This window comes from Cervus canadensis, chromosome 1 (assembly GCF_019320065.1).
Source record: "Cervus canadensis isolate Bull #8, Minnesota chromosome 1, ASM1932006v1, whole genome shotgun sequence".
NCBI lineage: Eukaryota > Metazoa > Chordata > Mammalia > Artiodactyla > Cervidae > Cervus > Cervus canadensis.
In genome coordinates, this window is record NC_057386.1 from 117,939,989 (window position 1) to 117,963,021 (window position 23,033).

Here is a 23,033-nt window from a genome sequence, read left to right on the forward strand (position 1 = left end):
GGCCACACTTCACTGCCGGTCCCCAGATCAACCATACTTCTGACCAACTGGCTTCAAATTTAGGGTTTCCCATGACTCTCTTAGGTTTGGTAATCCACTAAAATGACCCACAGGCTTCCCCAGTGGCTCAGCAGTAAAGAATCCAGCTGCAATTCAGGAGCCGCAGGAAACACGGGTTCTATCCTTGGGTTGGGAAGATCCCCTGGAGGAGGGCATGGCAACCCACTCCAGAAATCTCGCCTGGAGAATCCCAAGGACAGAGGAGCCTGGCAGGCTACAGTCCCTAGGGTCACAAAGAGTTGGACATGACTGAAACAACTTGACACGGCACAGCACAGAACTCAGGAAAGTACTAACAACTACTGCTTTATTGTAAAGGATAGAGACCAGGAACGGCCAAATGAAGAGACACATAGGATGCAGCCTGAGGGACAACACACAGCTTTGGTGCCATCTCCCTGTGGAGTCAGGGTGTGTCACGCTCCAGGCACACAATAGGTTCACCAACCCAGAAGCTCCCTCTAGCCTAAGTGCCAGAGTTCTTATTGAGGTTTCATCACTAAAGGCAAGATAGATGAAATCACTGGTCACCTGACTGCACTCAGCCTCCAGACCCCTCCCCTCTCTGGAGGTGGAAAATTCCAATCCTCTAATCATGTGTTTGGTCTTTCTGGGGACCAGCCCCCATTCTTTTTTTTCCCCCAATATTTATTTGTTTAGGCTGGGCCAGGTCTTATTTGTAGCATGTGGGCTCTAGTTCCCTGACCAGGAATCAAACCTGGGGCCTCTTGCATTGATAGCATGAAGTCTTACTTACTGAACTACCAGGGAAGTCCCCAGTCCACCATTCTGAAGCTATTTAGGGGTTCACTTTGAGTCACCTCACTAGCATAACATAGATGCTCCTATTTGCTCAGGAAATTCCAAGGTTTTTCTGTGCCAGGAACAAAAATCAGATACTCTGTGTTCTTTATTATACCACAGCAGTATCAGAGTTATTGTCATTGCCATTGTGCCTCTCTTCCCGGCAAACTCCTGGGAAGGCAGGGAGCTTGACATGTTTGCAGTAAAGCTCCAGGATCTCATCTGGGGCCTGGCACATACGGTGCCCTCTATAAACCTGCTGAGCATGTCAACGACACTGGTGCTGATGCAGTTGTGGACTTCAGCTGTTGGTTATGCTGCATTCAAAAATAGCATTTGGGGGCTTCCTTGGTGGCTCAGTGGTAAAGAATCCTCCAGCCAATGCAGGAAACATGGGTTTGATCCCTGATCTGGGAAGATCCCATACGCTGCAGAGCAACTAAGCCCGTGGGCCACACCACACCTGTGGAACCTGTGCTATAGAGTCTGGGAACCGCGACTACTGAGCCCATGGGCCTAGAGCCCATGCTCAGCAACAAGAGAAGCAACAATGAGAAGTCCGGGCATTGCAACTGCGACTAGACAGTATCCCCCTGCTCTCAACTAGAGAAAAGCCCACACAGCAATGAAGACCCAGCACAGCCAGACATAAATAAACATTTTTTTATATATATATATATTTTTTTTGTTAGTTGGAGGCTAATTACTTCACAACATTTCAGTGGGTTTTGTCGTACATTGACATGAATCAGCCATGGAGTTACATGTATTCCCCATCCCGATCCCCCCTCCCACCTCCCTCTCCACCCGATTCCTCTGGGTCTTCCCAGTGCACCAGGCTCGAGCACTTGTCTCATGCATCCCACCTGGGCTGGTGATCTGTTTCACCATAGATAATATACATGCTGTTCTTTCGAAACATCCCACCCTCGCCTTCTCCCACAGAGTTCAAAAGTCTGTTCTGTACTTCTGTGTCTCTTTTTCTGTTTTGCATATAGGGTTATCATTACCATCTTTCTAAATTCCATATATATGTGTTAGTATGCTGTAATGTTCTTTATCTTTCTGGCTTACTTCACTCTGTATAAGGGGCTCCAGTTTCATCCATCTCATTAGGACTGATTCAAATGAATTCTTTTTGACGGCTGAGTAATATTCCATGGTGTATATGTACCACAGCTTCCTTATCCATTCATCTGCTGATGGGCATCTAGGTTGCTTCCATGTCCTGGCTATTATAAACAGTGCTGCAATGAACATTGGGGTGCATGTGTCTCTTTCAGATCTGGTTTCCTCAGTGTGTATGCCCAGAAGTGGGATTGCTGGGTCATATGGCAGTTCTATTTCCAGTTTTTTAAGAAATCTCCACACTGTTTTCCATAGTGGCTGTACTAGTTTGCATTCCCACCAACAGTGTAAGAGGGTTCCCTTTTCTCCACACCCTCTCCAGCATTTATTGCTTGTAGACTTTTGGATAGCAGTCATCCTGACTGGTGTGTAATGGTACCTCATTGTGGTTTTGATTTGCATTTCTCTGATAATGAGTGATGTTGAGCATCTTTTCATGTGTTTGTTAGCCATTTGTATGTCTTCTTTGGAGAAATGTCTGTTTAGTTCTTTGGCCCATTTTTTGATTGGGTCATTTATTTTTCTGGAATTGAGCTTCAGGAGTTGCTTGTATAATAAATAAACATTTAAAAAAGCATTTTGTAGCCTAAATGTCTATCCATAGGGAACTGGTTGAATAAACCATGGCACATCATAGAATGGAATGACTGCTGAAAAAGTGTATAGATGCTTCAGATATAGGAGCTAAAAATGAATAGATCTTCAAGGCTGAATGTGTAGTATTACAAAAAAATAGTCAAGGTGCAGGACAATATAGAATGGTACATTATCTTTAACATACAGTGAAAAGTGTTTAAATCCTAACTGTATAGCCTAGTGACCATTTACTAATTAGTACATCTGTGTTTACCACTTTGCAGATCGAGTTATAGAACACTTCCAGTACTTGGAAATCTTTCTCCTATTTCCTTGCAGATCATACCCTCCAAATGGGAACCGTTATAGCAACTTCTCTCACCTTAGATTAATTTTGCCTGATTTTGAACTTTATATCTTGGGAATCACAGAGAATTTACAACCCATTTAAGCTAAGTATTCTATCCTGTTATAAATAAACAAGGCTTTGTGACCTGCTTCTCCTACTTACCACTATGTCATGAATATCTTGCAATTATAATCTGCAAAAAAATCATTACTTTGAATTGCTATATTGTAAATTATATGTTCTCTTCTACATTCAACTATTTTATATATATAATTCATGAGGGAGGAGGAATTCAGAGAATCTATTCAGGCAGCAAGTGGAGAATCTGAAACTGAAACTTGCCTGTCATGCACTCGCTCTTCCACTGTAAAAAGCCAAATGCTCAAATATGGGCAGAGCCTTGCAGATGTCTTGGCACGAGGGCATTATAATAGCAACAAGAATGACTAATAAGTATTAATGGCCCATGACAGGAGAACAAATGCCGTTAGTTATCTTGATATATAAGGAATATTAGTAATGTTTGTACAGAGTTTATTCATGCAAATATTATTAGCATGTGTCAGGAGGAACTGCAGGGTCTTATATCTAGGCTCACAGCTCAGGTCTCTGCCCCTCCTTCCAGATGTGCAGGGGTTGGGACTCCTAGGAACACGCCCCCGCGGAGCCCTGCGGAGCCAATCGGCACGCAGAAGGAGGGGCTCTGAGAACGACAACGGTGCTGTCCAATGGACAGAGAGTCGGGTCCACTCCTGGCCAATGGGCGCGCTCCTCCGTGACGGTCGGAAGTGGTGAGGCGGCTTCGGGGGCCGTTGTTCAGCCGCGGGGGCTCACAGTAGAGGCTCAGCGTCGGCGGCTTAGCGGGTTGTTTTGGCGTCTCTCGTCTCGTCCCAGGTGAGAGAAGCGGTGGCCAGCGTCTGGGGAACCTCCTGCGGCCTCCAGTTTCGGGAGGAGGCCGGCACCCCGAGGGTGGGCTCTTGTGGGCCCCTGGGATCGCGGGATTTCTCGTTAAAAAAAAAAAAAAAAGAAAGATGCCCGCGTCGCGGAGTCTGTCCTGGCCAGTGGGAAAGGCCGTCCTTGCTCCTCTTAAGCGGAGCCTCGACAGCTCCCGGCGGTACCACCCCTTCCAGGCCTTGGCCCCGCGGGGCTGGGAGTCGGCCGTAGTTCGGAGCGCGCGGTGGGCACCGCGCCCCGGGCGGGGCGGGGCGGGGCGGGGCCCGAGTCCCGAGCGGCCAACCTGAGAGGGGCCGCGCGGGTGGCCTGGCGTGGGCTGTTGGCGGACGGACCCGGGTTCGAGGCCCCGACTCGGAACCGTGCAGCAGCTGTCTTCCCCGGATTTCCTCTTGCGCGGTCTCTGAAATGGGGGTGATGACTTTTTCACCTCGTCGGATTGTGGTCTGGATGAAAAGACTGTCCATGTAAAAGCGTTTAGCCATCAGTAGTGTTAGTCGCTCAGTCGTGCCCGACTCTTTGCGACCCCATGGACTGCAGCCCACCAGGCCCTTCTGTCCGTGGGATTCTCCCGGCAAGGATACTGGAGTGGGTTGCCATTTCCTTCTCCAGGGGATCTGTCCAACACAGGGATCGAACCCGGGTCTACTTGCACTGCAGGCAGATTCTTTACCGACTGAGCCCTCAGTAAACAGCCGGTAAAAGTCAATTACTGTTGGCGAAGCTGGTGCCCTCCCCACTCCCCATCTCGGATCACCCCTCCCCCTCGGGAAACTGCCTCCTGGGGTGTGGACCCTGCGGTGTGTCCCCACCCACCTCGGGCACAGGGAAGTCTTGGGAGTCCTGGCCTTCGCCTAAGAGGGGCTTCCTTCTAAGGTTTAAAGGAAACTTACTCTCCCAGAGCGCTTCCATGCGTTCGCTCCTTACTCCTCCCAGTGACCCTTTCTGCGTGAGGAATCCGAAGGCCCAGAGAGGTTAAATCACACATCTGCTGAACGGCAGAACCAGAATTGACCCTGGGACCAACTCCGAGCCCTGCGTGCACCCCAACCCCCTTGAAGCTAGAGAACCCGGCACTTGACTCTTCAGAGGCTCTGACCCTGGCTTTGGTGGGATGGAATACAGCATGCCTAGGATCAGTCAAACAGCCCTGAGAAAAGTTATCAGGCTTCCCCCTTTTGGGAACATGATTTATTTTTCATAGGTAGGTGCTTCCTGTCACTGGTTTACATCACATCAGAGTGGATGTCCTTAATCTTGTCACTTCCTAGTTTAAAACTCTTCTGTGGTTTATCACTGAACTTGGAGTATAATCCAGTATTCTTTCTCTCCTACAGGATAAGGGCTTGAATCATCCCCCTTTTTCATTATGCTCTTCCAGATCTACCTGTACTTTCTCTCATTGCCTCTGAGGCCTAGTGCCTGAGTGGGTTTTTCTCTGTTCCATCCTCTTATCTTCCTCTGCAAGGATGGATCCTTGTGCTTCAGGTCTTTTTTTTAAATATGTCATGTCCTCAGAAAGGTCTTCCCTGACCACCCTTATCTAGAATAGATTCCCTTCATTCAGTCTCCATTTGTCTACTTAACTTTAACATGAAAATACTCATCAGTTTCTTTGCTTTTTTCCCCCATCACTAAATTGTTGTGTTAGAGATTGGACAATATATTTTGTTATTTTGTATTGTTAGGACTAGGGTACAAGTGGCACACGGTCTTAATTATGTTGAATGAACGAGTAGGTGTTTTGAAAAGTGTTAGTTTGGAAAGGTGTAAACCATTCAAGAGCCCTACTAAGGGCTCTTTTAGGCCATTTTTGCATCATGGAAAGGGGTAATCTGAGTATTGTAAATACTGGTATTAAAGTTGTCAAAACTTTGCTTTCTGCATTGACATCTTGTTTAGAAAGAAGCAAAGACTTTATAGTGGCAAAATCTGGCAGACACTATTTCAATGAAGTGATCAAAGTTAGCATCATCTGTATTAATGACTGTTGACATCATGTGGTTTCTGATATAATGCCCTGAGATGAGCACAACATCACTTCTGTGGTATTTTTGTCAAAAATGTATTAAGCATAAATTCAGCTTGAAGCATATTCTACAAAATAGCTAACCAGTACATTTAACAAGGTCATGCTGGATGAAAGACTGAAGGAATTGCTGGCAGTCTAGTGGTTAGGGCTCCGTTCTTCCTCTACAGGAGGCATGGGTTTGAGGGTTTGGTCCCTAGTTGAGGAACTAAGATCCTGCATGCTGCTCGGTCAAAAAAAAAAAAAAAAAAGGAATGACTGAAAAAATATCCCTGATCAAAGAAGATTAAGGAGAAATAAATAAATGCAATATTTGACTCGATTGCATCCTGAACCCAAGAAAGGGTATTAGTGCATGATTTGTGAAATTAACTAATTGTAGATTAGTTGTTAGTATTGTATTAGTGTTAGTTTCCTGCCCTTTGGTAATTTTACTGTGGTTATTTATGATGTACTGGGTGAGAGATATGTGGGAGTTCTTTGTGCTGTTTTTGCAAATCAAATTATTTTTATTTTTTGTTGTTGATTACTTATTTTTGGCTGTTCTGCATCTTCACCACTCTGTGGGCTTTTCTCTAGTTGGCAGAGAGCGGGGGCTACTCTTTAGTTGTGGTGTGCGGGCTTCTCCTTGTGGTGGCTTCTCTTGTTGCCGTTCCTGGGCTCTAGAATACAAGCTCAGTAGTTGTGGCACAAGGGCTTAATTGCTCCGGCACGTGGGATCTTCCCAGACTGGGGATCGAACCCGTGTCTCCTACGTTGGTAGGCAGATTCTTTACCACTGAACCACCAGGGAAGCCCTGCAAGTCAAGTTATTTTAAAATGAAAATAATCAGACCCAAGTGGGTTGGGTATTAAATGAAATGAACTGGCTTTGGTGACATTTTCTGTGCACTGTTGTGTGTGTTTGTGTGTGTGTGTGTGTGGTCATTCTTAAAACAGAAATGAAATGGAAAGATCCGACATCTTCCTTTGTTGTTTTTTAGGAACAGCTCAAGATGGCTGAATTTCTAAATGACCAGGACACTCAACTGTGTGACAATTGGTAAGAAATCGAAGAAATATTATTGGAATGAGGACAATTCTGTAAACAGTTGGTTTAGTAGTTGGCAGGTTAAAATTGGAGCCGTATAACATGTCATGCAAATATATGGGATTAAAGTTTTTTTTTAAACAATTTTGGATAAAATTGCCTGTTTTAGAAATTCCACAAGGTGATTGGTTTAGGTAGCATAGAGCAGTGACAATACTGATGGGATGGAGCTGGGAGTTAGGGGTCTGTTTCCTACCGTGAATTAGTTAATGACTTTTGGCAAGTCACTTGGCTGCTTTGAATCCTCACTTTTCTGACCTATAGGTTCAGTAATTTGTTTTTTCTCTTTCTGAAAATTATCATATGTTTTTTTAAAGATAATAAAAATATAATGAAATTTTTGGACTAGAGCAGTATTTTTCAAAGTGTGTTCCAGGGGCCTCCCTGAATGGTTGCAGCGGCTGTCTTGAGGTTGAATGGGATCATGGTTTAGTGTGAACTTGGCTCTATGTGTACAACAGAACAGCTCAGCTGTTTTTGTAAAGGATTTTACTGAAAGAATGTTCCATTGCTTTAAAAAAAAGTTTAGTCAAAGTCTTTAAGCAGTCCCGCATGATTCCAGAACTGTTAGTAGAAGGACTGGGTGCAGACTTGAATGTCAAGCTTTCTTATATTCGTGTTTTTAACTGACAAGAGTGACAAGAAAGAGCAACTCTTTTCTGCTGAAATGAAACTTAGGAGTGCAGCTTGTAATCAGCTGATTTCTGGTTGGACTTTCTCAAGAACTTGGCATTTTAGGGATATCCAAGTTCCCTTACTGAAAGCAAAAGAAAAAAGCAAAGCAGAACTACCTGTGCTATATTTAAGTTACCAAATTGTGGTAGGAGAGGCTGTTGAAAGATGAGCCTGATAAAATTTTTTCTTTCTTTTTTTTTTAAATTGCCTTTTGCTTTCTACTCAACTTCTCAGCAGCGTTAGGATACAATCAGAGCAACTGCTGGTCGAAATATTCTTTCCCTGCATGGAATTAAGATTTTATTTCTGTGAGGATGTCTTGCCTTATAGGGTATTTTTTTGGTACTGTGCCACTGTTCCTTTCACCTTTTAAAAAAATTGTTTTAGCTCTGTTTAGGTTTTATGTGTACAGTTTCTGATGCAAGTGTAATAATCAATTATACAAATAATCACAAGAAAACATTGTGTTTTTAGAAAGAAACAGACATACTGGCTTTAACATCAGTTAAGAGATTCTTATTTTTTCTGTCCACTACATTTTGAAGAAATCTCAAACCTAGGACAGTATATAAATGTCCCTATGCTAAGGGACTTTTTTTTAAAAAAGAAAGGGTAAGTTAATGGAAAGCTAATGAAAACAAGGTTATTCAAAGCCAAAGCAATTTAAGGAAAAAAGGGAGATTAGCATGGAAACCTGACCAAGCCAGTACAATCCTCCCATTTAAGTAGCCCTGTTTAAATTCCAGGTTTTAAAATTCTGTCTTTAGAGCTATATTCCTGTTGTTCCCTAAGAAAAGTTAAGGTGCTCATCAGAGTATGTGCTGCATGCAGTTAAACCTCCTGGGCCAGGAAGAAGAATAGTTTGTTGTGATTGAAGGTGTTTTTTTTTTTTTTTTTTTGCATGTTACCTCTTTTCTTACTGTTTTGTCCATTGATGGGAGAGTTTGAGTCTCAAAAACAAGCTTCAGTGTTAAAAGACTTTGACTTCTTATTTTTGCATGGTTCTATGTCATTTGGAAGCCTGCTGGGGATTTTTCTGGAAACCTTGGAAAATAAAATTTCCATTTTCTGGAAACCTTGGAAAGTGAAATTTCATCTCTAACTGGGCTAGTTCTTCCTTGGGCCTTTTAGCAGTTTTATCTAGAATTGAATGTGTTCTCATTTAAAACATCTTAATTTTATCTGTAGGTAGGAGGCAAGTATATTAGTATTTTGTCTCTCTTTAGAACTTTTGGTGGAACTACCTTGGCAGCTAAATTCAAAAAAAAGTAACCATCAGGCAACCATTTTGCGTAATTGCTGCAGTTGTCTTTTATCTTCTTTCAGGGTTTCCCAAAAGGTGACAGTGTAAATGCTCTGTGATCTTACCTGACAACTGCTTTTGATTCTTGCTTCTTTATGTCATGGGCCTTAATATTTTTTAATCCTAAAGTTTTTAGTGGTATTATACATGTAGAATGAATGCTCTGTGTCCTGAAGAGCCCTGTAAAATAAAGACCAGACATTTATTTTCTTGACTTTGGCTATTTAAAGAAAATTGTTGTCAAAATTATGAAAAAAGAATCTGGACTCTCAGCACTGTAAGAGGTAATTGCTGGCTTTAATTTTTCGTGGCATCTGTGCACACAGGATTTGCAATCAGGATATGACTTTGCTTCCTGCGCTTTGTTGGTATACAGTATCCTTAGGTATTTTTAATAGTTTTCAGTTTTTTACCATTTTATGATACTAATGAAAATCGTCATAATCCCAAGAGTGGAATTACTGGTCTTTAACAAGTAATTTAATGGCAGGGTCTTTGTTTTATTATTGTTTAAGGGTCCTAGAAATAGAAATGCAGATTTAGACTGTTGAAAAGCAGTGGTTTTATACTACCACCAGCCATCTGTTAAGACTACTAGTTTCATAACATCTTTAATAGTAGGATTTACTAATTTTAATATTTATTAGTTTAATAGATTTAGATAACTGATTTATAGCTCCTTCCACTATATATTTTAATATTCTTCAGTTTTGAAAAACTTAAGCTGAATTAATTTAAAACTGATGGTTTTCTTAGAAAGCTGGGAATTTTGGTAAAACAGGGGACGTTAAGGGTGTCAAAGCATTGGTAGTTTCCCTCTTATCCATCTGAGTTTTCTTCCCACCTCTCACACTGATTGTTACTCTGCATCCCCTTCCTTTTGTTTTGAGAGCTGCCTCGATGACTAGGGTACAGGTGACATCAAGGTACATGCCTCAATGGTTCTACTTTTGGATGAAAACGAATTTGCTTTTTTTTTTTTTGGTGTCTTAGTCTTTTAGATGGGGAGTATGACTAGCTGGAGGCACACCTGTCATCCTACTTTGAAATGTTTCTTAGACTATGTCTGAAGATGAAAACTATAAAAGAGAAATAATCTGCGACTTGATGTGGGAGAAGGTCTCTGTAGTATTCAGCTTCAGAGGTGAAACAGGTTATTACAGATTTGTTGTGTAACTGTCTGTATTTATCCTGTTCAGTGTTTTGTTTTCTGAAAATTTATCCTAGGTGACATACTCACAGGCACATTCTATTAATGCTTCCTGTAGTTAGACTGAAATTGGAGATTTCTAATGGTCATAACTGAATGAGGAAAAGGAAGGCCTTTGAATGTTATATGCCTCTAGTTTGAGTGTATGTGTACTCTGGGGGAAGGGATTTAGGATTTCCTTTTGGTACATTTCTACAGTAAAGTTTATACCAACCCAACCAGAGAGCTTGTTCCCAGTTCATGTCCAGCCTGCTTTGAAAGACATGTGAGACATAAAGGGGGCAGGATCTATCCCAAAGCTGGCATCTGCCCCTTTTGGTTTGACTTTAGTGGCATAAAATCTAATGTGATTAAAGGTAGCTGATACTGAAAGTAAATGGTAGATGGGTTTTTTTTTTTAATTTATTTTTTAAAAATAATCCTGGAGTGGATCGTTGTGCTTTGGAGCGTGGATGGTTTTGGAAAGCCTAGCTCTGCTAGCTCCTCGTGGCATCTGACTTCATGTTGTTGGTTGTGATGAACTCTAACATTTCGAAAGTGAGGCTGAGCTTTTAGAGGTTGTGCACAGCACTGAGAACTCAGTGTTGCATGGAAGACTGAAACCCTTCAGGAATTAATTCTTGGAAAGCAGGGGCAGTAACAGTCACAGGGTTTTTTCGTTAGGTCCTCACTAAAGAGAAGTAATGGAATCTGAAGATTGGACCAGACAGATTTCCCTGTGATTCCTCTGGGCATAGATGTCAGTAATTCTTGCCTTTTTCTTTGATCTGTTTCTGTAGCAAAAAAGAAATTCCTGTGTTTAACTTTACCATCCATGAGATCCACTGTCAAAGGAACATTGGTATGTGTCCTGTCTGCAAGGAACCATTTCCCAAATCTGACATGGAGACGCACGTGGCCACAGAACACTGTCAGGTGAACCACCACGTACTCAAATGTTCAGGAGCGGATTAGACTTGCTGTTGTGTGACAGCAAGTGAGCGTGTTGTCACAAAGCCCATTCACTGAATCTTGCTTCTTACCCTAGGTGACCTGCAAGTGTAACAAGAAGTTGGAGAAAAGGCAGCTCAAGAAGCACGAGGTTAGTTTCCCTGAACCATGAAGGGAATTACCATGGGGCCAGTCCTGTTGAGATTACAGAGCCGCCTGCAGAGCAGAAAGCCAGTCTGGTGGAGTCTTTGTTCTCCACCAGCGCCAGGCACCCTGCCTCTCAAAGCCTGTCTGAGCCTACTTGAGACTTGGACTGTCTGCTGCCAGATCTGACTGCACGGCTGCTGTGCCTCAGGCCCTTTGGAACCGAGTCCTTCCTGCTGGGGTTTGCCTGTTGGCAGGCTTACTGAGCGCTAAACCAAGCCTGGGATGGCCAGTGTGGTACAGCCTCTTTAGCACACAGCCTGCCTTCTATCTTCTAATCCCATTTTGACTTCTTGATCGCTTGGGTGACATGCTGTTTACACCCAGACAAATTCTCAGCATTTGACAAGAGAGGATATAGTATCATTTGGTCTCTAGTTGAGATAAAATTGGGCATAGTTGAATAAGTGTGTGTGTGTGTTTTTAAATTAATTTTCGGCTGTGCTGGGTCCTTGTTGCTGCCCTTTGGCTTTCTCTGGTTGTGAGTGGGAGCTGCTCTTGTGGTGTGCAGGCTCCTCACTGCCGTGGCATCTCTTGTGGAGCATAGGCTCTAGGACGTGCCGGCTTCAGTAGTTGCGGCCCATGGGCTCAGTTGCCTTGAGGTACTTGGGATCTTCCTGGACCAGGGATCGAATCTGTGTCCTCTGCATTGGCAGGGGGATTCTCCACCACCTGACCACCAGGGAAGCCCTATATATATATATGTACGTGAAGTCACTCAGTCGTGACTTTGCAACCCCATGGACTGTAGCCCACCAGGCTCCTCTGTCCGTGGGATTCTCCAGGCAAGAATACTGGAGTGGGTTGCCATTTCCTTCTCCAGGGGATCTTCCCAACCCAGAGATCAAACCCAGGTCTCCCGAATTGCAGGCAGACGCTTTACCGACTGAGCCACCAGGGAAGTCAATATGTGTATGTGTGTGTGTGTATATTTTGAGTGAACATAAACATATTTACCAATTAATAAATCCCAACAACTGTTTAGTTGGTGATCATGCAGGAATGTGTATATATATGTAAACATTCATTAAGATATATACTTACGATTTGTGCATTTCATTCTGTGTACCTGAAAAAATCTATTAATGTATTAATTTATAATTTTGAAAGGTGATTCATGGTCAGTGTAGAAAACTTGGAAAATATAAAAACAATTACTTAAAGACCCCAAAGCTCAGAGATAAACATAAATAATTTGGCACTCTTTCATTGCTTTTTCTAGGCATTTGACCTAAATTTTATTAGGCCAGGGAAATCCCTTTGTTGATGATTCTTGGGTTTTTTGTTTTTTTTTTTGATTCTTGATTTATTTGGGTAGTTTAAAGGCAATATTGGGACTTTCCTGGTGGTCCAGTGGCTAAGACTCCACTCCCAATGTAGGGTGCCCAGGTTCGATCCCTGGTCAGGGAACTAGATCCCATGGTCAGGGAACCATATGCAGCAACTAAAGATCCTGTGTGTGGCAACAAAGACCTGGTGTAGCCAAATAAATAAATGAATAAATAAATATTTTAAAGAGAACAAAAAATAAAGAAAGCCAGTGCTGCATACATATGTGCAGATTAGAAAAGTCAGTGTCTTTCTAAAGGACAATCCCTTTTCCTCATTGCCAGGTACTTAGAGTAGCAAGGGGAAATTGGTCTGGGGGAGCTTTGACAAGCACATGGGAATTGCTCTGCTTTTGCTGTTTGCCCCTGGACTTCGCTGGCTAATTTTGGGTTCCTCTGTAATGTGTACAGAAGATGACGATAGGGTGTCTGTAAGGAGTGAATAGTTTCCTCATAAGATTTTCTTTCCCTTTGTAGAATCTGGTGGCAGGACAAAGAGGGAAGCTGTGACTCTTAAATACATAGAAAACCATGGCAGGCAAAGCTAGGGTTGGAAGAGAATATTTTTGTAAATACTTTTTGCTCTCCTCGCCCTATGCGACAGCATGACCTCTCTTAGGAATATTAACTGCTTCATTATTCTGTTTTGCAGGAGACTGAGTGTCCTCTACGGCTTGCCCTTTGCCAGCACTGTGATCTGGAACTTTCTGTTCTTAAGCTGAAGGACCATGAAGATTACTGTGGTGCCCGGACGGAGTTATGTGGCACCTGTGGGCGCAATGTCCTGGTGAAAGATCTGAAGACTCACCCTGAAGTGTGTGGGAGAGATGTGGAGGAAAAGAGAGTCGAGGCTGCCGTGCCACCTAACGCGTATGATGAATCTTGGGGTCCAGATAGGATCTGGATTGCGTCCCAGCTCAGACAGATTGAGGCTCTGGACCCACCCATGAGGCTCCCTCGAAGGCCCCTGAGAGCCTTTGAATCAGACCTTTTCCAAAGTAGAACCACCAACCAAAGGAGCATGACAGCCCAGTTTCCAATTCAGAATAATCTGTGTGAGTTGTGTCTGGGAGTAGAAACCTGGAATGGTATCAGGATCTGGGCAAATGGGAACAGGGCTTTGGAACCAGATAGATCTTAATTATAGAAACCTGACTGTAACATGAGGAAGAATACTTAACTTTCCTATAGAACCTCTTTGCTATTGGATTATTGTTGGGTGACAGTGCTGTTCATAGCTGACATTACTGAGTGTACCTTTGTGTGCCTAAAGGCATTTACAGAGTGCTTTACTTGTGTTAACTTATTTAGTTCTCACAACAGTTTTCTGAGGGTAGGTAAGTGGTAGAGCTGGGGTTTGAATTCAGGCTGTCTGACCCTATGCTTTAAACCATTCTGCTATCAGGCAGAAAGTGTGTTAGTCGCTGAGTTGTGTCTGACTCTTTGTGATCCCATAGACTGTAGCCCACCGGTTCCTTGGTCCATGGGATTTTCGAGGCAAGAATACTGAAGTGAATTGCCATGCCCTTTTCCAGGGGATCTTCCTGACCCAGGGATTGAACCCTGGTTTCCCATATTACAGGCAGACTTTTTACTGTCTGAGTAGAAAATACATGTAAAATGCTTAACACAGTGCCTGTTTCATAGTTACAGCTCATTCATATTGCTTACTAATAAAACAATTAGAATAATAATGGAGCCTTTTATCATGGCAGTCTTAATGTTTGGATTCCTGTGAGCACTGTAGGGCTGGGCCTCTTTTGTTCATGCACAGATTCCTGAAAACCTTGAATATTTGCTAGGCCTGGACTTGAACTAAGGGATGGCAGCATATCTAACATTTCTTAAATACTAGTTGTTGTTTCTTTTTCCCCCCCTCAGTGGAAGAACAAGAAAGGCAGGAAAGGAATAGAAGCCGGCAGACCCCCAAAGAGCGTGGTGAAGACAGTGCAAATTTGGACTTCATGTTGGCCCTAAGTCTGCAGAATGAAGGCCAGGCCCCCACCTTGGCAGAGCAGGACTTCTGGAGGGTCATATATGAGGCAGACCAGTCCCGTGAAGGTCCCAGCGCTCTCAATGACATCAGGGGTGTGTTTGTTTATTCTGCACTAGCCTCTGTCTCTATGTCACAATTCATATAAGATTGCAAGTTTTTCATGAGATAGAATTTATTTTTTTTATTTCATTTATTTGCTTTTCTCAATTCTTTTTTAAAAATTGTCAAGAATAGTAAGTACAGTGACTATCTATTAATATATGCCCCTCACTTATATTCATCAATTTTAGTATTTCCACTTATCTTTATATTTCTTTCCCCCCGAGCCATTTGAGAATAAGTTGCCGACATAACATTTTATCCCTAAATGGTCTTCAGATGTATTTCTTTAGAACAAGGGCATTCTCCTATGTGAACACAATACAAATATCACTTTCAGGAAAGTTCCTTACTTAACACATAGTGTCCTTTAGAGCTTTTTAATTTTGTTTTTGAAATCCAGGATTATGCATTATATATTTAGTTCTTTCTAGGTTCTTTTAGTTTGGTTTCCTACTCTCTCCCTCTTTTTAAAAAATTTTATTTATTTTATTTTTGGCTGTGCTGGGTCTTTGTTGCTGTGTGTGGGCTTTCTCTAGTCACAGCGAGCAGGGGCTGCTCTGTAGTTGTGGCGTGTGGCCTTCTCACAGCAGTAGCTTCTCTTGTTGTGGTGCATGGGCTTCAGTAGTCGTGCACAGGTTTAGTTGCTCAGCGGCATGTGGGGTCTTCCTGGACCAGGGATCAAACCTGTGTCCCCTGTATTGACAGGTGAATTCTTAGCCACTGTACCACTAGGGAAACACTCCTCCTCCTCTTTTCTTTCTTTTGGCATTTTTGAAGAGTCCAGACCTGCTGTTTTGTAGACTACTTCTTTCTCAATTAAGATGTGTCTGATTATTTTCCTGTGTTTAAGTTCATGTTATAGTTTTGGCAGGAGTGCTATACCGGCCATGCTGTTTCTTTCTCAAGATGTCAGTTTGTCCTGTTTGTTAGAGTAGAGTCTGTCATATATCTCCATTGTTCAGGTAGCCTTTTTGCTTCATATTAGCTGTGTGTAGGATGCTGTTTCTAGATTGCTGGGGAACATAGTCTTATCCAGCAGTTTTAGTATTCATTGATGTTTCTTGATTGAATCAAGTATTATTATGGCAGTTGTAAAATGGTAATTTTTTTATTTCTCTCCTCTGTTCTGTATTTATTAGTTGTCCTTCATCTGTAGAGAACTTTGGTCCCCCCACCCCCATTTGAAACCAATTTTTTTTTTTTATTGTTGGATTAAAACTAAGTTTTTAAAAATAAAAGTTGGATTATGAGCAGTGAATCACCCTTGTTTAGAGAACAATATGTTTGAGAAAGGCATATCATATTTAAAATGCTCAACTTGCAAGATTTTAGGGACCTGAAAATTAAGTAGCTCTCAGTTGTGGTTTTTCTTCATGTCACTGTAAGAATAATGACCTTAAGGAAAGTAGGATTAACTTTGAACATTTTGTTGATTTAGATAGAATAGGAATTGGTCATGGATCCAGATATTTAAGTTTGAGTCTTTCTTTTTCTTTGGCCAAGCTGCATGGCATGTGGGATCTTAGTTCCCCAACCAGGGCTCTGACCTGAGCATTTAGATTGGTGAAGAAAGTAAAATATTAATAGCATATTTATGACAAATGAAGACTCTGGATTCAGTGTAGTTTATTTTCTCCTTTCTTGGTCATTTCTTAGATTGCTTTATTGACTTTTTTCTTTGTTTGCATGTTTCATTCACTCATGTTGGATCTTTCTGGATCCTGCATGAATGAATGGTTTGGAATTTATATTCTCTTGTAGTTGCCCTGGAAATTTCAACATACTTAAATTTAGACTTTTTTAGTCCGCCGCCTCACACCTCTCTTGGCTAACACAGTAACCTTGGACTGTGGACGACCCCTTTATGACTTGAGTGCCACTGACAGGTGTCAGTGCTCTCTGTTGTTAGCCTTTTAACACCCTGATGTAGAGTTTTCTTGTTTTATGTACTCGTATTTATCATTTTGTGTATTATGTGTTCACCATTTTCTTTGCTCACCCCTGCCTCCTTGTTTCTTCAAATTTCCTTTTAGGATACATTTCTTCCTGACGTACATTCTTTATAAGTATCTGCAAGTATAAAATACTGCAAGTATCTGTTGGTTATGAAGACTCTGGGTCTGAAAATATATTTTGTCTTCATATTTAATAGTTTTAAGGAAATCAGATTTTCCTGTCAACCCCCCCTAAGGGGTATAAAAGGTTGAATCAAGTGTTTTTCACTTTGAGTCTGTGTGGCCTGATACCTAGGTGCAGTTGACGAGACCATGTTGCCTTGTGAATTTTGTGAGGAGCTCTACCCAGAGGAACTGCTGATTGACCATCAGGTGGGTTGTGAGTTACTTGAGGGCTTTAAGCTTTAAGGAAGAACGTGTGCAGGCCATATTGGTGTTGCAGACCATGTGAAATCTTGAGCAAACCGATACAACTCTTGTGATGAGAGGAGCAACTGTGTTGTTTTGTTTTGTTTTTCTTTTTTTTACTATTTTGGTTTTTTTGGCTGTGCTGCATAGCATGTGGGATCTTAGTTCCCCAACTAGGGATTGAACCTGCACCCTTGGCTGCTAGTGAAAGCACAGAGTCCTAACTACTGAACTGCCAGGGAAAATCCAGTAGTAATTGTGTGTGACTGACACGTGGGTGTGAGAATTTGGCCTCATTCTCTCTGGGCAAAGTAACATCCATGCCAGCGGGCCCAGTTGCTGCCTCCATTCTGTGGAGATACTGTACGTCTCTTGAGACCATCTTGTAATCAGCTCTCATCTCATGCCACGTTTGATTTACAGGAACCCTGCTGAAGTCCCTGCAGTTCCTGGGAGGGCCAGGGGTCTGTTTTGCACTTTACTTTTTACTGGACATGTGTGGCCTTTTACCCCTGTCTCCTTAACACACCCAGCTGCACAGACCCCTCACTCACAGACTTGGTTCAGACATGACTCTCAGGAAAGTATCCTGGGGAATGCTCCAAAAGCTAGGCCAGAGGTCCCATCTGTGTGCCCCCCAGACGGGCTGTGCCCATATCTCTCTTAGCCTGTCATCCTCACCCTGTGGTGTGGACCGCTGATCCCCTGTGGGTCTGCACCACTAGGTGGAGCTCCTAGAGGACAGGTTCTGGGCCTTCTTGGTTTCTGAATCTCTGAATACGTGGTGTATGAAAGGTGTCAGGTAGTTTTTGAATGACTGAAAGTGCCTGTGCTCTTTAGGAGGGCTTAGAGAATAGCCTTTGTGTTGGAAGAGTGGCTCCACTGGGGAGGGAGCTCCTTTCCCTCTCAACATTCGTACACTCTGATTTGGTTTGACCTCGTCTGGTACTTCCATGGCTAGTAAGTGGTCCCTGTGCTCTGGGTGGAACACGCATTCCCCCATACGTGGAACAATACAGCATTTGAAAACATTATTTGGTTTGGGAGTAACACAAGAAAATCCATTCACAGGGATAACAAAGAATATATTGGCCTCTCTTACTGTATGTCTGTGGAAAGAATCTTGAAGCTTTTCAAATTAATTTAGAGAGAATAATCACATAAAAACACACTTAAAAAAATTAAAACAGTACAGAAATGTTTAAAGTAAAAGCAGAGTGAGTGTTTCATCTGTGTTCCTCTGACCCTTTTTAGTCCTTTTCCCAAATATTAATTAAGCATTATGAAAATGTTGTGACTTCCTGAAAATATTTTCAGAATTTAGTTTGTTCCTTAACTTCTGTGTTTTTTTTTTCTTTTTTTTTTTGTTTTGTTTTAATCTGTGTTTTTTGAGACAGACAAGCTGTAACCCTTCATGTGCCTTACCTCCGCTCAATGTGGGCAGCACTTCCCCCCGAGGGGTGGAGGACCCTGATGTTATCTTCCAGAAGCTGATTCGGCAGTCTGCAAGTGACCATTTTGAGTCTTTGATGGGCTTCAGCAGCTCTCCTCCCGTGGAGGACAGCGTTGTCATCCCATGTGAATTCTGTGGGGTCCAGCTGGAAGAGGAGGTGCTGTTCCATCACCAGGTGAGAGTCCCCGAGGACCCAGGCACTTCTCCTGTCCCCTTGATCCTCTGGGAGTGAACCTGAGGCTTTCAGAGCCAAGAAGGCCTCTCTGGCCTTGAAATTGCGTGCATACCTGATCTGGTTACTGGCTGTGTCCTGTTTCGTGAGCTGAGGTACACAGTACCTCAGGCCTTTGGACTTTCCCTGCCTTCTGGCAGTGGAAAGCATTGTATCACAAGCTGTAGCTCAAGGAGCCAGGACTCTAGGTAAGCAAGTGTGGAGGACTTGCCAGAGGGTTTAGAGGAGTTTCCCTGAGGTCCCTGACAATTTCTGCTTTTGACCATGTGTGTTCTTCCTGTTGGGGTGGCATTTGCATCTTGCATTCCAGGAATCTGGAATCTGATTCTAGCTTTGTCCTTATGGTTGGCCTCCGGTCCGTCCCAGCCCCTCACGGGGGATGCCTGTGAATGAGGGAATTAGACTGGATGATCTGAAGTCCTTTTTCAGCTTTCACAGTCTGAGATTCCAGCATCTCAGTGGAAGATATGTTTTCTGCCCTGTCTTGTTTGTTATGGGAGTGAACACTGAAGGTATTTCAGAGGCACTTCTGTAATTGATGCCATATAGATGTTGCTAGAACACCACACATTTCATTTCTGAAATAAACACTTGTGCCTTTGGATTAAGCAGTAGATAAGTTAACTGCTTGTTGTCTCCTAGGGGAGACCACAAAATAAGCAGTGGTGTCAGTACTCTGTGGTCAAAATGTAGACAGACCTGTCTGGGCTCCCGGGATCAGCCCTTCCTTCATCCCTGCACAGATCAGAGAGTGCTTCTGAGCTTCCTGATCAGTCAGTGCTAGTAGGAACGATTGCTCTGTCCTGTCATCCTGTCCCGTCGACACCACCCTGCCACCCTTCTACCCACCATCAGGTGTGTGCCGCCAGCCCGGGGTTCCTTGCCTCCCAGTGCTTCGTCTCATAGGAGTGACTGGGTACTAATTCTGGTTTTTCTTGTTAGGACCAGTGTGACCAGCGGCCAGCCACAGCAAACAACCACATGACAGAGGGAATCCCTAGCCAGGATCTCCAGCCTCGAGAGACCTCACCAGAGCTGCCCAAGAGGCGTGTCCGACACCAGGGTATGGGCCAGGGCTGAGCCAAGGCTGCACTTCTCATCAGCTCCTCTAACAGGGTTACCTGCACCCCAAATTAGCGAGCACAGTACGCGCTCACTGAGGACTCCCTTGGGGCTAGTTGTGGCCCTGGATTAGACTTGGCTGCTTTGGGGACAGCCATGAGATACGCTTAGCATCAGTGCTTATTCAGCTGCCGGTCCCTGTCAGTACACTTAGTGGATGACTGGGAGATAATTTTCACAGCTTACTGTGGCTGCCCTGGGCCCCTGCTTCTAATTGAAATATGTTCACCTAGAGTAGGGTGATCAAAATTATCCTCAGTATTCTTATAGCCTCAGGACTAGGCAAATAAACTGTTTTTGAAACCCAGTCACTATTACAAACCCAAAGCCAGTTAGAAGTGATTTGTCAAAGTTTGCTTATGCACCATTGTTGACTAGTTAGTGAGGACTTAGGTGGTTAAGTGTACAGTGTGGATTAATGTTCTCAACCCTGTCCTGGAGACATGGGTTTCAGCATCCTTTAGGGGCGAGGCAGTCATCTTTTACCCAGGATCTTTTGTTCTTGCCCCGAATCCAGCACCAAGAGCAGCCTTTCCCCTGAAGCTGGTGCTTTTTCTCTTCTCAGGAGACCTGTCTTCTGGTTACATGGATGATCTCAAGCAGGAAACGGCTAAAGGGCCTGCCTACCCTCTCCCCTCTAGCCGACCCCCTAACAATACGGCCGCTCCTCCTAACCGCCTGTCAACATCCACATCAGGCCCCAGGCCTGGGTGCCAGCCGAGCCCTCCTCGTGCTCTGAAGCTCAATAACGTAGACAGCCAGGGTGTCCGGGGGCGCAGTCGAAACAGCCATAACGGGGCTCTGGCTCCTGGCCACGTCCCAGCGGCTTACCCTGCTCGGAGTCTCTACCCAGAAAACCTTGTGCCCTCTTTTCCCCGTGGACCTTCAGGGCGATACGGAGCAAGGTGAGAAACACTGCCTGCGTGGAGAGCTCGGGGGTGGCTCAGGAGAATGGAAGTGTGGATTTCGCTGGTATCGTGGCCTGATTCATAATGTCCTTTTGCTCTCTGGTTTTTTATTTATTTTTGGCTGTGCTGGGTCTTCTTTGCTGCACAGGCATTTCTCTAGCGGCAGTGAGCAGGGGCTGTGCTCTAGTTGCGGTGCACGGGCTTCTCATTGCAGTGGCTTCTCTTGTTGAAGGACAAGCTCTGGGCGCACAGGCTGCATGACTTGTGGCGCGTGGGCTCAGTAGTGTGGCTCCCGGGCTTGGTGGTTGTGCTGCACTGGCTTAGTTGCTCTGAGGCATATGGGATCTTCCTGGACCAGGGATCGAACCTGCGTCTTTCTGCATTGGTAGGCGACTTCTTTACCACAGAGCCACCAAGAAAGTCCCTCTGTGGTTTTTTTATTCATTAGTTTTATCTTCTGGAGAGCTTCTTTTGTCTGGCTCCAGCTGTTTCTGTCCTGTGTTTCCTGACTTTGGCTCGGGCATCTCAGGAATGAGTTTCCAATCCTTCTCTTTCAGCGGTAGGAGTGAAGGTGGCAGGAGCCCCCGGGCCACGCCCACAGCCGCCAGCTACCGCAGCAGAACTGCAAAGGTGAGTGGGATCCAGCCCATAAAGCTCAGTGAGGACTCCGGTGGGTGGGCTGGTGTGGTTCTTGAAGTCAGAGAAGCTGCTGGGCCTCGGCTGATGGTGGCTGAAGGACCGCGCTGTGGCTCTTGAGGAGGAGGTTTCATAGAAGCCTGGCACTTCTGGCGCTCTTCAGGAGGACCGCTGCATAAACCTCGTTTGTGTCCTGTTGTCCAACAGGCCAAAGCCCCCAAGCCGCAGGGGGCTGGGGACGCAGAGGAGGAAGAGGAGGAGGAGTAACGAGCACCCCCAGAGAACGCACGCTGGTGCCATCTTCTCCGCACGGCTTGTCACGGGACAGCCCTGCTCCTCGGGCTCTGTGGGCAGGGGCGACCTTTCAGATTTTAACGTTTTCTAGGTTATGGCCATTTTGTGTCTTTTGAGATTGTGCTGTGGGAGTTTGGGGGTTTGAGGGAGGGTTGGCAGGGAGGCTGTTGAGAATGTTTCAGCTTTAGCTGCTGCCTTTGACAGCACAGAAATGTACGTTAGGGTCCCTCGGCCTACCAGGGCTTCATCTTTTGACATACTGTCACCGTTGCTTCATGGTGCTGTGGGGTCCTGGTGGGAAAGAGGGAAGGTTCTGGAAAGCTGGTCCCACCAGTGAGGTGATGCTCTTCCTGTGGTGGCCTGAATTTGGGACCTTGGGGGGTAACCTCTCATGTGTCCTGCCCGTCCCCACTCTAGAATTTGGGCTCTGGGGTGTGTGGAGGGGCTTTGGTGAAGTGTTCAGGCCAGTTGCAATATGTGTTAGGAACAAGGCTTTTGGAGATGAGTTTCAGGTGAGTGGACTACGGGCTTTGTTTTAATCTGCTTCTTTGGCATTTGGCATCACTGCCTTCTGTTTCTGAGGGGAGCACGGCTTCTTTGTCTTCACTGCCTTCTGATGGAGAAGGCCAGGGGCTCCCTGTGCCCTCCAGAGCCATGCTGGGCTCTGCCTTAATCAGGACTGAAGCCTAAACTCGTGGTTGGCTCTGAAAACCAAGAATCAGAGCCCCCTCCCCTCTTTTTATTTTACTATTACTGTTATTATTAACATCCTTGTAATAGAAATAAACTTTGTACTTGGAGTTCAGCTGAGTCGTGTGGTTCCTTGTGCTTCGCGCTCTTTGGAGAGTGCAGGCGGACCAGGGTGCCTGGAGTCAGCTCTGCGCAACGAGGGAAGCCGTGCCTTCTGAGAGAGTGCCACAGTCAAGATGCGGCTTTTCTGTTTACCTGGAGTTAGGGAAACTGACAGGTGGCTGCAGCTCTGGGCTGATTTGGGGAGGGCTGGGGGCCACCCCCAAACAAAGAGAGGAGGGCAGATTCCTCAAAAGTCTCAATCCCAAGAGTTGCTGAGCCTTAGCAAAATTATCCATCACCCCCTGGGCACCTCATACTTTGCACCAGAACATCTAGCACTGTAGGTCATTTTGACCTCATTTGTTTTCCTCTCAACAACCTAGTGGGAGTGGGAAAAGTAGGAAGAATTGCTCCAATTTCACATGTGGAAACAGGGGTGACTTGTATAAGGCTATGCAGCTATTAATTCATGGCAGCCAGGACTCATCTGGATCTGAG

At 44.4% G+C, this 23,033-nt stretch overlaps 1 protein-coding gene across 1 annotated transcript; it reads left to right on the forward strand.

Moving 5' to 3' along the window:
• The first annotated feature begins 3,687 nt into the window (after positions 1 to 3,687).
• TRAFD1 (TRAF-type zinc finger domain containing 1) lies at positions 3,688 to 22,548 on the forward strand. The gene is made up of 12 exons (XM_043439437.1): positions 3,688 to 3,811; positions 6,881 to 6,939; positions 10,955 to 11,090; positions 11,203 to 11,256; positions 13,290 to 13,692; positions 14,519 to 14,725; positions 16,986 to 17,062; positions 18,496 to 18,726; positions 19,726 to 19,846; positions 20,471 to 20,810; positions 21,371 to 21,443; positions 21,657 to 22,548. The coding sequence occupies exons 2-12, from the start codon at positions 6,893 to 6,895 to the stop codon at positions 21,714 to 21,716; spliced, it is 1,749 nt and encodes a 582-aa protein (XP_043295372.1). The 5' UTR covers positions 3,688 to 3,811; positions 6,881 to 6,892; the 3' UTR covers positions 21,717 to 22,548.
• The last annotated feature ends 485 nt before the right edge of the window (positions 22,549 to 23,033 follow it).